Consider the following 15,013-nt stretch of genomic DNA (forward strand, 5'->3'; position numbering starts at 1 on the left):
AACACACTGCCATCAAAACTCCTGAGCAGGTAATAGACTCACGTGGTGCACAAATCAGATGTCAAAAGTCACAGAGACCACAAACAGCAGAGATCCTTCCTCCCACCTCTGCCCCCACGAACACACTTCTCTCCACCAGGGGAAACCACTGTTGTTGCTGTTTGGTGTATCCTCCCAGAAAGATTTTATATCTTTATAAAAATAACACACATATAAATGTAAATTTTCTTTCATGTTCCCGTAATACAAATGGTAACACAGGATAAATACTGCTTTGTAGAGAGTGACTTAATGACAGTCAAGAGACACGCCAAGTTACAGCAGCACAGCACTGCACTGCACCAACACTCATGTTTTAACGAGCTCCCTAGTGACACTCAGGTGACTTCCAATCTTCTGCGCTCACAACCTGCAGTATGATGGCCATGCACACCCACCATGCCAGGATGCGCATGTCCGGCTGCACAGTGAATTCTGGACTGGCAATTTGAGAGACTGAGACTGAGCACTGCTGCCCTGTCATCCTCCACATAAGTTGCATGCCCACAGGGTAGACCAGAAGGTAATTCACCAACGTACTTGGAGGGTAGTTCAAATTTACATTTCCCCTACTGGATGAAAATAAACTTATTTTTGTATTGTATTTAATAAATAATCCACTCACGTCCATTGCCTTTTATTAGTTGCCCTTTGATTACATCAGGGAAACAAGCACTTCATTCAGAGTAGGAATAAGTGTTTTCCTGAGTGTCTCTGATTTAGGTTACAAAGACTGTCACTTAAATTCTAGAAGCAGCAAAGGCCTGAGTTTCCTTCACATTTGTGGAGCATGTGTAATGGACAAGAACACAGGTTCTGGGGCTACAGTGTTTGATGCTTCACCGACACCTCAGACGCTTGAGTACAGCCAGCTTAGTCATCAGAGAGGCCTTTCCACCAAGAGCCTACAGATCCCAGCTGGGACACTGCTCGGTGGCACTACGACACTCACAGGAGGCACCTACGTCTCCAGGATTCCCCAGCGCCAGGGCTAGAGATGTGTGTGGGGGGTGGGCCCTTTCTAAAGACAGAGCCCTTAGAAATCCTCCTGTGCCAACAGCAGGTATTTGGCAAAGAGTGACGTAGAAGGGCTGAACCTGGGGCTCCCAAGCTGAGCTTACACTCCTGAGGGGACAGGAGTGATTCTCAGCTGCCCAGGGTCTGCCTTCCTGAACTAGGCCTAGCCCTCTCTGACAACAAGTAATGGTTCCTGAGGCAGGCTTGTAATCCTCCAAATGACTGGCTGGGAGAGTAGACCTGGAGGATCTGCCCAAACCCTATGCCATTTTCTCCAGGCTAGGTGAAGCCCAGGATCTAAATTTTAAGACTGTCAAGAAAAGCTCTCCCAACTTAACCTCCAGTCCAAGTTGTAGTCTTCAATTTTCCCAGCAGCTCCTGTACCTAAGGAGTTAATGAGCCTCCACTACAGAAAGCTAGTATTCTGGTCCCTGCCTGGAGTCAAGTACCCTAGACTAACCTACTGCCATCGACTTAACTCTGACAGGACAGAGTAGAATTGTCCTTTAACGTTTCTAAGGCTGTAATCTTTACAGAAGCAGACCACCACATCTTTCTCCTGCGGAAGGGCAAGCAGATTTGAACTCCCAACCTTCTGGTTAGCAGCCAAGTGCTTAACTACTGCACCACCAGGGTTTCCCGCAGACTAAAGTGGGAATAAGTTAACGGGCAACTTAAACCTTTAACAATTACCAACCACATTATAAATCAGTAATAGCAAAATGGGAGTAAGTAACCTAAGATATTTGACCTATGAACTTAAATGAACAGGGTATCCTCAAAATAACTTCCTTTGTTAGCTGCTCCTTTTCCCTTGGGATGGGGAACGCCCCTCTCTTTACTATGTACCCAAAGATCCTCTGTGGACAAAGACAGCACCTCAGATGTTTGGGGTCACCTGAAGCAACTGATCCGCACCGTGAAACCAGTGAGAGCCAAAACTCAAGGGGACTGTCTTGTTTTTCTGGGTCTAAGTTTTCCACCTGTGACCAGTACAGTCTTAACACTTTTCTATCACTCTCTGTTAATGCAAAGTATCTGAATTTTCCTTCTCTGTCAGGTTTCCACCTTACACAGGTTCTGGCTTTCACAGCTTTCACTGGAGTAACCCTAACACCTATCACTCAGTAACCATGACATCTGTCTTCCTAATTCAGGAACTTACTGAGAACCTAACTCTGAAAAAGAGGGCAATCCTGGTAACTACAGTATCTTTCCCCACAGTGAGCTCCAAGTGCAGCAGCCCAGCCTGCAGAGATCCCCCAGAGTGCAGAGTCACCCGAGAAGGCCCTGCACTATGGGGAGAAGAGCACCCAGCCTCAGCAACAGCAGATGGACAAGCACCCGGGACCCTGCTGCTCACCTGCATGAGCTCTGCGCGCACTGGCTGGATGTGGTCGTACAGGAAGTCGGGCTGAAGGTTGTCCACACACAATTCCAGGGTCCTCAGGCCCTGGCTCACCAAAGTTTGGGAGCCATTGAGTGCAGACACCAAGGGATCCATGAGCATGGGCAGATACGGCAGCAGCGAGCTCAGCCGTACGGGCACCGTGAGACACAGCTCCACGAAGAGGTCCTTCATGTGTTGCTTGTGCAGACCGCTCTGCAACATGTTCAGCCCTAACCCAGGGTGAAAACCATCAGAGGAGGAAAGGCATCACCACACACGCACCACTGTTAAGCGCACTAAGCAACCAGTCCGCCTCCCATCCGTCAACATCAAGTGTAATTCAAGGAAGACATGGTATACCAGACGGTCGCCTTCATCAGCTGAGTCTATCCCATAACTGCTCCCATGATCCCTTGTGTCTGCCGTGTGCACAGTGATTACAGAAGGCTACATGCAGTTATAATTAAAGTGTTAATACTATGCTCTTACAGTCAATATTATAGATTAATCATTATTATTAATCTTTTAACATTATACTACTAAGTCTTCAACACTACCGGGTGACCTTGAGTTGGAAGGTCATAGCCTTACATCTTTTTTAAGGCATTTTGTAGACCACAGCTAAGATCTATGCTCTAAGACAAAACTTTTTTTTTAAAGTTCACTTTTGTTTATTCTAAGAGAGGAGTCTCCTTCTTATGAAGCCAACATCCCATCTTTCCTGAGGAATATCGAGTCTTTACTAAGACATGCCAGCTAAGATACCTTCCCACAGAGAGCTTAGAGACCAGCCAGAGAGGTGAGGATATGTAACATCCCTAACACAGCGCATCCTGTGATGCAGGACGTGTGATAAGGACACAGAGAAACCAGGAGTCAGGAGGGAAGGCATCGCAGAGCTGCAGGACCAGATTCAGAATCCAAAGGACAAAGTGGATGAGAAGAGGGCTAAGTTCCCAGAAAGAAATCAGTTCAAACAAGACGACATGAGGTGCTATGTTCAGATAGCAGAAAGCAAGCAGGAGGAGGGAGTCGGAGGGATCAGAGCAGAGGGCTATGGGGGGGCAGCTGGATTGGATATGGGGTGACAGACAGTACCGCCTGCTACGGGCCACTGTAAACAACTTTGACATTCAAAGTGTTCAAGTACTTCTTGGTTGCCCACTGGGTGTCCTAAGCTGTAAGTGGCTTCTCTTTAAGGGATTTGCAAAGGAAATACAGGAGATTCAATCCCTTGGCAAGAGCTCACCCCATTTAAATAAATCAATCCCGAGGCTAGTGTGTCTTACCAGCATTCCTAATGATACAGGAGTTACAGGAGTCTAGTCATGCTCATTAGAGACTACATAAAAAATACTAACTAGAGATCAGCTTGTTGTTGTTATTTGCCGTCGAGTCAGCCCCGACTCATAGCGACCCCTCCTTGGGTTTCCGAGGCAGTATCACTACAGAAGTAGGATTGCCCGACCTTCCTTCCAAGGAGTAGCTGGTAGATTTGAACCGCCAGTCTTTTGGCTAGCAGTCAAGTGCCTTAGGTACTACACTACCAGAGCTCCTAGAGATCAGCTTAGTATCTTTTTTTTCTTTTTTATTCTGATTCTCTTCTAATCTAGGGCCCTCTGATCTTAACTAAATTCTAGTTTTGTGTAACATTGTGATGGTTAACTATATGCCAACTCAGATTACGGTTTCCAGTGATTTGACCCGTACTAGACTAGCTGCTTCCCATACTGTGACTTCATGCAATGTACAGTGAAACCTGAGCACCCAACTCAGCGGGCCTGCCTTAGTTTCTGGGTCTCACAAGTTTTCCGCCTTCGACAGGGTACAGTCTTACCACTTTTCTATCATTCCTGTTCGTGGAAAATACCTGAGCTTTCCTACTCTGACAAGTTCATGTCTTACACAGAGTCCGGCTTTCCCAGGTGTTACTGTAACATAATCACCTTCCAAACTGCAATCTACTGTAACGTAATCAACCAATCAGGGTGTGGTCTGCCTTCAAACTATAAACATTTTGGCAGAACCCAAATACTTGTATACACATTCTCCCCTGCACCCCCTCCCCTGATTCTACACTCTTCCCTCTTGACCTACGGGTTTTGGAACACAAGCCTGCAGAAGTCTCCACCCTGACTATGGATCTGGGGTTTGCCAATCACCCACAACTGAGTGCACCAATCCTTTGAGTTAAATCCCTCTCCCCAACCTCTGTAGATTTAGACACACATGTCTCACTGGTCTTGTTTCTCTAGAGAACCTAAGACACCAAACACTACAAAACACAACCAAGTTCTCACCAGGGTAACAAACCTTCCGATGTCCATTCAACTCTGAATTGAGAAGGAAGAGCCCATCCCTGAGCAGGGCTCCCATCATCATCCTCTGCCTTTAAAAAGAGAGTGGGTGGCATGCACACACATCCCCATCCCCCCCAGGACCATGACCAGGTGCAAAGGACAAATCCCAGCAACCAAGGGCCAGCACTGACTGACATACACACACAGACACAGACATACACACACACACACACAGAGAGAGAGAGCGAGAGAGAGAACCAAAATCATTGCGAGAGAGAGAGAAAGAGAACCAAAATCATTGCCCCAACCTTGCAGCAGGTTCGGCAGGAGAGGCAAGAATTCCTGATACAGGAGATCATGGCTTCCTCCACCAATGGAGCGGAACAGCGCCCGGAGCAGCAGGAAGTAGTTGTAGGGCTCCTTGGCAGTCTGCGCGAGCTCCATTGAACTGTTCACAATCTTGTGCAGGTGAGGCTGTGCCAGAAGAAATGTCAGGTTAGTGGCATGAAATGAGGAGCGGCGGTACCATCAAGGCTCACGCTCAAAGGGTCTCTGCGTAGCCCGAAAGGACCAAAAGCTGATCCTGGTGAATTTATTCTAAAACAACTTTCTAACCTTTACTAGACTCAAGTTAGTTTTCCTTAGAAGCACATGAGGGTCTGTGAGAAGCACTGCACAGGTTCCTGTCCCGCTACGTAGTTATGAGATGCTGAAAAGATGACTTTGCAGCTGGAGCCAGAGGTCCTACCAGCTCGGCAGTTGTCATGGACACAGCCACTCCTTCACAGGACAAGATCAAGTAAGTCTAAAGTGGCCTGTTTCCTACACAATCTAACCTTCACTATAACTAAATATAGTATGTGAAAGTTTGAATGAGTCCCCAAATACATGTGATGTGTAGGATTTGAGGAGACTTAAATGGTGCAGTGGTTAAACACTGGGCTGCTGACGGAGAGGCCGGTGTCTCAAACCCAGCAGCAGCCTCACAGAAGGAAGGGGTGGCAGGTGGCTCCCATAAAGGTTTACAGCCTTGGATCCCTATGGGGCAGTTTTACTCTGTCTAGAGGGTCACTATGAGTTGGAATCAACTCAGTGCCAATGGGTTTGGGGTTCTTTTGTGTTCATATAAGCATTTAACAAAAAAAAAAAAAAAAAAACTTTATTAGCTTATAGTAACTTTAGTCAACATTTGAAATCAAATTTACTTTTTACTTTATATTTTAAAGTACTAAGTACTTGGACACATCACAGATTAAGTTAACATAACATTTTTTCACATGAGTATTTAAAGTGAACTATAAACTGCTAGCACAATCATTGTTAGTATACGTGGCATAATATTTATTTTACAGAATAAATCATCTATACAAATTAATACTCTCTTGGCAAAAAGTTCTATAAAATCTGTTTCCTGACTATTTTTCTTGAACAGTAATCTGACATCCTACCAGTACTTGTCCTGCTAGGTTTATTCTGTTTCTTGTACTATAATGCAGCGTAATTTTGGCAAAAAAAAAAAAAAAAATCTTTGAAGATACAAAATTATGTGAACATACATTTATAATGATGTATTTTATACCTTAAAAATAGGATGTTCTCCTTTTCTAGGGACAAAAAGTAGTGCTAAGGCTGTTAGTGACTGTGACACACTGCAAAAAGCTGAAGGGTTGTCCCCTGAAAGCACAGGTGACCGGCACTCTGTCACCACCTGCCCACACACTCCACACAAAGGCCATTTGGTGCCAACAGCCTCAAAGCTTCCCCTACACTGCGAAGTCTCTCTTCAGACACAGAGTGTTAATATTCGATTTTCTGTATGAATTAAAACAGTTTGCCATAAATAGATGTGAATTTGGTAAGACTTTTGTTACGCCACCTGCTGCTTCTCGCGGGTTATATAACCATGGGGAGGTTACGTCAAATGATTAAAGCTTACACAAGTTGGTATCATCAGTGATCTGTGAAAACGAGTAAGGAGATCTTATCTCTCTAAGATGATCTTAATAAAGACACAAACTGGTTAGAATAATTAATTTAAGGAGGAAGATAAACACAGTACTGAAGCGTGATGCCACCAAGCACAGCCACAGGAGTGTGAACACGCACAACAGGAAAAGCGGGGCGCAGCCTGCTGACAAAATGTGAAGACATTTCTCCTCTACTCTTTGTCTAACACTCAGTAATTTTTTTAAAAAAATAAGGAAGGTGTGTTCCTGTTTTATTTGTGTAATCTGGGAAAAGAATTTTTTTTTTAGTTGAACAAAGACTGGTGGCAGCAAAACTAAATACAACTCACCTTCCTGACCAAGAGAGATATCAATTTTCATCTCAAATCATCAGGAATATGACCTAATGCTCTGCTTAAAAACACACGAAATGCTTCTCATGCTAAGAAGGCCCTTACTTGTTGCAAGTATTTCTTTATTCAAAGAGTACTTTACAAATAAAGAAAATATCTGTTTCTGTTCCAAAGTGACAACAAAGACCAAACCACAAGCCCCACCCCACCCCAGAACACACAGTTCCACCCACGTGGGGTTGCTATGAGTCGGAACTGGCTCGACGCACCCACCAACACAACAGGTCTAAAGGAGCTTTACCTTCAGCATTTGTTCATTTTCAGCCGCAAACAGGGAGACAGAGCCAAAGACCAACTTAAACAGCTTGAGGTACAGGTTGGAAAGCTCCACATTGGAGCCCATTTCTGGCAGGCGGTCAAGTAGATATTCTACCAGAATTGTAGCAAACAGGGCAGAGGTAGTAGGGTTTGCCAAGAAGGAATTGGCAACAATCTGTCAAAACAAGAAACCAATGTGACACAAATAATCCTGTGAAGCAGCTTCAGAACAAAGAAATGAACTTTCAAAATCAAACCTGCACCCAACACTCCAAGAGATTATTAATCCACCAAAGGGAAGAGACATGAAATGCATTTACTGAGCACTGAGTTGAGCACTTACTTCAAGTACTTAACCTGTTATTTCATTCAAGAGCCAGTACTCAACAGGTAATTGATTTCTACTAACCAAAGAAAGAGGCCCAAGAACCTTGGATCTTTTGAAATATTTACTTTTTTAATACTGTGACCTAATGTTTCTTTAAATTTTGCTCTACAAACACATCCCTAGCTGCACTGGAAACAAGTATCCTCAAAATTAACACAGTAACAACAGTCAACACATAAACAAAGACACTGAGAGTTAATTTTGAAAGAACGTCAGAAAGGCGCTTCATACCTGAAGGGCATAATTTTTTGAAATTCTTTCCACCATATAAGGGACTGTGGTTTGAAAGATTTCTTTAAACGTTAAGGGATTCATCATCGTAAACACTCCGGCAAAGTGTTCCAATACCTCCTTCTCCTCTTTCATTCTAACTGTCTGGCAGTTTGCAACCCGAATGTAGGTCTGCCCATTTCCTGCTATCTGGACCTACCACAGGAGAAAAAAAAAAACACAGGCATTTACAGTGAACTTCTCTGGATATGTTCCAGGACATGATCAGATCACTTACACAGTTAAAAAGGTACTTGCAACAGATAATAAATGCTCCCCAAACCATTTAAATCCTCTCGTCTCCTGGAATAGTCAATGATAATGGCTCTCTTCCCTTTAATCTTGCAGGGTTTTAAAAACAACTTTTTTCACACTGTTTAGAATAGCAACAGCATTGGTTTTACAACACGTTTCTAACTCCTTATATTCCGCTTACACAATCTCCCCCACAATATACACAAATTTGGAGTCTCATAAGAACAGAAGCAAACGTGGGCATATAAACACGTGGACCGTATTTACATTTGTAGATAACAGCAAGTCTTTCAAGACCCATCCATTACTAGCATTTTTAATTCTGAGAGGTCCTTTTGCTACTCCATATGTACGTTTAAGGGCACTTTCTTACCTGATAAATATCTAAAGCCTGCATTGCATATTTCACAAGCTTTATGTAAATCTGAGTCTCTTTGGGCTGCAACTGCTTGTTGGGAATGAACTGAGCTTCTGGAAAAGAGAATACATATTAAATTAACACGAACACAACCAACTACCCGTGCCACTAACAATGTGTGTCTAGGGAGCAGTGTTACCACTGTGGGCTAACATCTGTCTAGGGAGTGGTGTTACCACTGTGGGCTAACATCTGTCTAGGGAGCAGTGTTACCACTATGGGCTAACATCTGTCCAGGGAGCGACGTTACTGCTGGGGGCTAACAACATCTGTCTAGGGAGCAGCGTTACCGCCAGGGGCTGATGACACATGTCTAGACAACTAGGAAGCACCATTTACACCAGGGGCTAACAATGTGTCTCTGGGGAGGGCCGTTACCGCCAGGGGCTTTGCACGACGTGATGCCCCAGGTGATGGTCTTCACACCGCACACCAGCGTCTTCACCAAGCTGCGGCAGTCTGTGACTTGGAAAGTCTGCTTGTCCTCTTTGTCCTTCTCTCCTTGCTTCTCGAAGGGAGGCACTGGTGCAGGGGTCACAGGTGTGGGTGGGGCAGGGGGTAGGGGAGGGGGCGGGGCAGGGGTAGGAACAGGGGCTGGGGAGGGGGCGGGGCCTGGTGCAGCTGGGGCCGTGGGCACCCCGGGCAGAGTGGCTTCCACGGCCCCAAGTTCAGATTGAGGCTTGCACTTCTTAAAAATAGCAGAGAGCTGGTAGCGAGCAATGGTGTGGAACTTGAGAACAAACACCTGACATGAAGAGGAAGCAGAGGAGAAGACGAGATCATTCCTCAACAGGCCAGACAACCCTTTCAAATGAGGAAAAGTCTCACAGACCGCCTGCTGAGCTTTTCTCCTATTCTCCCAGCAAGAGGTGGAGGACCTGACATTTCTCTCAGTACCTCCTTCCTCTGTGCCAGAGAGAAGGGAAAATAAGTGGGTCCTTTTTTCCTTAAGTAACTACAACAAATAACCCTGTCCCCACTGCTTTGTGAAGAACATGAGTCTGCAACGCCAAGTGACGCCTAAGGAGCAGAACCAGGATTTGAACTCAGGACTGCAGCACTCGTCACCTGTGCTCTTCCCTCCACAACCACACACCTGCCCACAGGTGGCCTTGGAAATTAAACCTTATCCCTTACCCAGGCACCCAACTGGGTATCTCTCCAGAAATGTCAGAACTCACTCAGTATTTTGCTGCGAGGCACTTAGAAAACACCACCTCCAATTTCTTGCCAGGAACTTGTGTTTAAGAGCTTTTGTGTGTTATTTAACTCTCACAGTCTATGGGACAGATACTATTATTATCACCAGAGAAGAATAAACTGTATCTCACCTGTATCTCATCAAGGACGCCAGGTCAGTTAGTGGGGAAGCTGGGACGTCTAAGTCCTATACTTTGACAATAGGACCTGCTCATAAACTTTCCAGTACAGCCGATCCTCGTTATTGGCAGACGCCACATCTGCCTACTCGCTAAACTCCGGAACCCCAAAATCAATATCCCCTGTGTTTTCAGTCATTCACAGACAGGTGAGTGCACAGAGCAGCAAGCACACCCCCAGCTGGTGTGGCACTGGCTGACTCAGTGTTCACAAGGGCTTTACAAAACACAACCACTGTGGTCACTGAGAAGTGACTGTACTTGTACAGCCTTGGCAGTCTACGAGACTGAAGAGCACTCAAGAGAGGCAGAGTTACCTCAAGCATCCGCATCAGGACGTCCCTCCCGTTGCCACTCTCCTGCTCACTCTTGGAGCGGATGCAGTCCACCAGGTTCAGGAGGAGCTTACAGGACATGGTCTGGATGCTACTAGGCAGGGACTCATCATCTATGTTCTTGGCAAAGAGCTGTACGGCGAGGGAGAGGTCACCCAGGGGCAGGTGCTGGCGCACGTGGTGGACCAAGTCAGCTAACGTGCTGTAGGCGAGAGGCCTGCAGGCAGAGACACTCCATTAGTGCTCTGGCTCACTCCCAGACCCAAGCCATCTAAACACTTCCACATGGCCACATTTGCATGCCACCATGCATAGCCCGGTGGACACCACCACTGAAGTGGCACAGCCATTAGGGACAAACTGTGAGTGGCCCATTTCCGGACATTAGTTTCTCCTAACTACATGAATAAAAGGCACACCTGTCTTAATTGTTTTAACATTTTTTTTCACTAGGTTAACTTTATGTATGTCATAGCAAAAATTCCTAATAGATACTGGAACGTATGGTTAACCCAAGGAGAAACAGTGACCAGCTTGATCGTACACCGAATGGGTTTTGTTGCTCAAAAATCAATAGTATACGCCAATTAACACTCTGTATGTTGTGACCACTTTATAAAGAGATGTTCTTCCACTCAATAAATATTTAGACACCTGCCATATGCCAGACTTTGGGCTAGGCACAAAAATTACCACAGTGAACATAACAAATAGAGCTTTTGTCCTCATGAAGCTTATTTACAGGAAGACAACACACAAATTAAGTCGGAAATTATATATGAATGAGTGCTATGGGAAATGTGAAAAGGAGGTACTGTGAGAAAGGGCAGTGGGATAACTACATTCTAAGGGTGCCAGGGTATGCCCCTCTGAGGTGACAGTGAAACTCAGACCCTACAGATAAAAAGGGATCATGAGACAAAGGGACATAAATCTCTAGGTTGAAGAAATAGGAAGGACAAAGGCCCAGAGGTAGAAGATGGCTGAAGCAAACAAGGAACAGGAACAGCAGAGTGCAGCGTGCCAAGGCAAATCAGTGAAGGGAGCTAGACAGGCCAACATATCCAAGGCAGGTCAAGTGAGGGAAGCTCCAGAGGGCACCCTGCCCAATACGTGAATGAGGGGAGGCACAGGGGCTAGCACATCTGAGGCAGGTTGGTGAGAGGAGCTACAGAGGCCAGTGTCACAGAGACAGGTCAGTAAAGGCAGCTACAGAGGAGAACACACCTGAGATAGGTCAAATGAGGGGAGTCGCAGAGGACAGCAAACTCAAGACAGTTCAGGTGAGGGGAGCTGCAGCAGCCAGCATGTCCGAGGCAAGTCAAGTGAGGGGAGCTACAGAAGCCAGCACATCTGAGTCAGGGCACTAAGAGGAGTGGCAGAGGCCCACGTGCCCAAGACAGTTCAAATGAGAGGAGCTACAGAGGCTAGTGCCCTGTATCTGAGGCAGGTCAAATGAGGGGAGCTGCAGAGGTCAGCATGCCCAAGACAGGTAAAGTAAGGGGAGCTGCAGAGGCCAGCATGTCTAAGGCAGGTCAAGTGAGGGGAGCTACAGAAGCCAGCATGCCTGAGGCACATCAGTGAGGAATGCTGCTGAGGCCATCACATCCAAGGCAGGTTAACTGAGAGGAGCTAAAGATGCCGATGCGTCTAAAACAGGTCAGTGCAAGAGAGTAACACAAAATGCTAGACAAATGGGCAGGGTCCAATCACACTGGGACCTGTGTACCATGCTCAAGAGTCTGGCAAGAGGAAGCCAGTGGAGGCTTTTTAAGCAGGAGTTACATGATCTAATGTCCAGTTCCAGTCAGGTTCAACCCCAAGTTACAAAGATTACCTTATTTAATATGTATAATGATTATACAGGAAATAGTGAAAAAGCCTACATCATATCAAAGTACTTTGTATATTTTTCCAATGATCATGCTCCCCTTATTAGAAGCAAAAAATTAATGTTGATTTATTTTACAATGTAAAAAATAAAATGTTCATTTTCTCCCTTAAAAATAGTAAGCACACTCACTACTTTTTTTAAAAGTATAAGAAACAAAACAAGGAAAAAAAATGCACCATTTTAAAATATTAGCCATGTCACTCGATCTCTTTGTGCAAAACTGTAAGGTCTTCTTCTCGTTTCTTCTTGATAACTCATCAAATATTCTCTTATAACAAAAAGATTCATTTGCTATACAGAAAGCAAAAAAGCTAATGTCTATAGATAAAGTTTTACTTTCAATTTAAATCAAGACAACAATTTTCACTTTTCCCTTTAAGGTAAGACACACAAAATTAAGCTAAGCCTTTTTAAAAATTCCTGCAATTATCAATCCAGTGGGTGAGTAAAGCCCCAAGGGCCAACATTTGTTGAAACACTCATAAACATAAACTGCCAGTAACTGCTGTCATTGGCATATAATTAACTGGTATCATGAGTTTAATCTCATACCTTAGAGTTTCCCGAGCAGTATATCCTGAACCAATTAGTATGGATTCATCGAACAGCTTGTCCATGCAAGGAATGAACTCTAGAATATAGATATGCATTGTACATATTACCAACAAAAACATTTACATAGTAAATTACTTAATAGTGCTTTCACAGTGGACAGTGTGCAGTCAGGCGATCCAGGTTTGAAACAAGAGAAGACAGGAAAAGGGCACGTACTGTTTTAGTCTAGCACCTGGGCTCTGCGGGTTCACACAAGCCACCTGCTGTCGAAGATACAGCTGGGATCACACCCAGCATCAGACAAGGAACGAAGAAAAAGTAAACTTTGTGCCCATCAGAGAATCCACCTCCCCAGTACCTACTGAAGCCATATTATGACGAATTTCCATCGTCCTTAAGAGCTGCCACTGCTACCTAGACCTCTCTGCAGAAGGGGGTACTATCTCCTAAATACTCCTATCTCTATGCCCTGAAGTCCTATTTCTTAAAGGAGCACTGGAGATGCAGTAGTTAAGCCCTATTCCATGGGGCAGTTCTACTCTGTCCAGTAAGGTCACTATGAATCAGAATCAACTTGATGGGAATGGATTTGTTGTTGTTTATAGTTAACCATTACAGAGAAACAGGGTATTTTTCATATACATCACAAAGATTTGGGAAATATTTCAATGTTCTCCTAAGTATGGATCCTGGATTATGGTTCCCAATTCCCTGGAAAAGGGTAAAGAGAAGCTCACTGGAAGTCCTCTCTCCCTCTAATCCTATAGTTGAGACCATCACCAAACCTCTTTCCTCCTTCTGTAAAGGCCTAACTGTGGTAGAAACAGCAGGTAGCCACTTGTAGAAACTTCACATTTTAGGAGATATGTGTGAGATAAGTAGACAAATGGGGGAAAGATCCATTTTCCAGGGCTCTAACTCCACATTCCCCTTAGGTTACCTGGACCACAAACATCCAGAAGGACATCGTGGTGCACTAAATTAGTTGGTATGGCTTTCCTACCCTGTCTTTGTGACTCCTACCAGATTACTGGGTGAGCCATGCAAATAAGGTGTATGGAATTCTAATGTGAGCATTGGTTAGGTTTGTCATCCTGCTAGGCTTAAAATGTAGCATAGTGCCTAAGACACTTGACTGCTAACCAGAAGGCTGGCGGTTCAAACCCACCAGCCACTCCTCAGAAGGAAGGCTGGGCAATCCTACTTCTGTAGTGATACTGCCTCAGAAACCCAAGGAGGGGTCGCTATGAGTCGGGGCCGACTCGACGGCACATAACAAAAACACAAGAGGCAGAAAAGGGGATCTCACTGCCATCAAGAGAGAAGAACCAGAGGAGGAATGGAGCACATCCCTGGACCTGAGATCCCTGCGCTGGATCTCCTTGGCAGAGAGACAGCAGAGATGATCGGCTGAGAAATCAAGAGACAGAGCAGTGGGCTTGCCGGCCCATGGAACAAGAAAGCTGAGCACCTTTGGGCAAGAGGCTTGCTGGTGGAGTGGGGTGCACATAGATGCCCTTATCAGCAGAGCTAAAAGAGCTCTGTAACGCTTACCTGAGCAGGGTAGAGACCAGGCCAAAAGGCCAAGGGCCAGAGAGACATGCCTAAGGGCATAGCAGCAGGAAGACTGTCCTGATTAAAGAACTTTATCTTGAGAGCATTCCTAAACCTGAATAGTAGTAACCTGTTACTTCCCTAATAAACCCCAAAATCCTGAGTATTATCTGTGAATTCTGTGTGGCCACTGCAATGAATTATCAAACCCAGCAGAGAAGTAGAATGTCATGGGAGGAAAGCTGGTGGGAAGTTTTGGTAAAAAGGCTGGATAGTGGTGGCAAGTCTAGCCTCATAGGAATAAGCCTTGGGCAGTCGATGGTGTTCCTGTCTCCTCTTGTGACGTTAGAAGAGGTCAGAAGACACCGCCCCCATGTCCTTTTTGCAGACATCTAGATTCAGGAACAAGCCTGACATATAGCCAGCTTCAATAGATCAGGATGGACCTTCACCAGCAAACATCTACTGAAGGTCAAAGGCATCAAAGAAATGTAAATACTAGAAGGCACAATGTACCTTCCTGGTTAATTACCAACACAAGGCACCACGGAAGAGATACCAAGGGAAAGAAGCAACAAGTAGTCCTTTCTGAAGTCTGAGGA

At 45.1% G+C, this 15,013-nt stretch overlaps 1 protein-coding gene across 1 annotated transcript in view; it reads right to left on the bottom strand.

Annotated features, from left to right (window-relative positions):
* LOC103197064 (transformation/transcription domain associated protein) overlaps positions 1–15,013 on the bottom strand; it is a 135,490-nt gene that overhangs the window by 100,985 nt on the left and 19,492 nt on the right. The window contains exons 12-19 of the mRNA XM_042781235.1: positions 12,855–12,933; positions 10,391–10,625; positions 9,073–9,439; positions 8,650–8,747; positions 7,983–8,177; positions 7,347–7,538; positions 5,055–5,220; positions 2,420–2,676 (exon numbers count right to left, since the gene is read on the bottom strand). Of these exons, the coding sequence (XP_042637169.1) occupies positions 2,420–2,676; positions 5,055–5,220; positions 7,347–7,538; positions 7,983–8,177; positions 8,650–8,747; positions 9,073–9,439; positions 10,391–10,625; positions 12,855–12,933 (1,589 nt within the window). The remainder of the gene's footprint in view (positions 1–2,419; positions 2,677–5,054; positions 5,221–7,346; positions 7,539–7,982; positions 8,178–8,649; positions 8,748–9,072; positions 9,440–10,390; positions 10,626–12,854; positions 12,934–15,013) is intronic.

Source organism: Orycteropus afer, unplaced genomic scaffold, assembly GCF_000298275.1.
Source record: "Orycteropus afer afer isolate SDZICR_OR568_19922 unplaced genomic scaffold, OryAfe1.0 scaffold00006, whole genome shotgun sequence".
NCBI classification, from domain to species: domain Eukaryota; kingdom Metazoa; phylum Chordata; class Mammalia; order Tubulidentata; family Orycteropodidae; genus Orycteropus; species Orycteropus afer.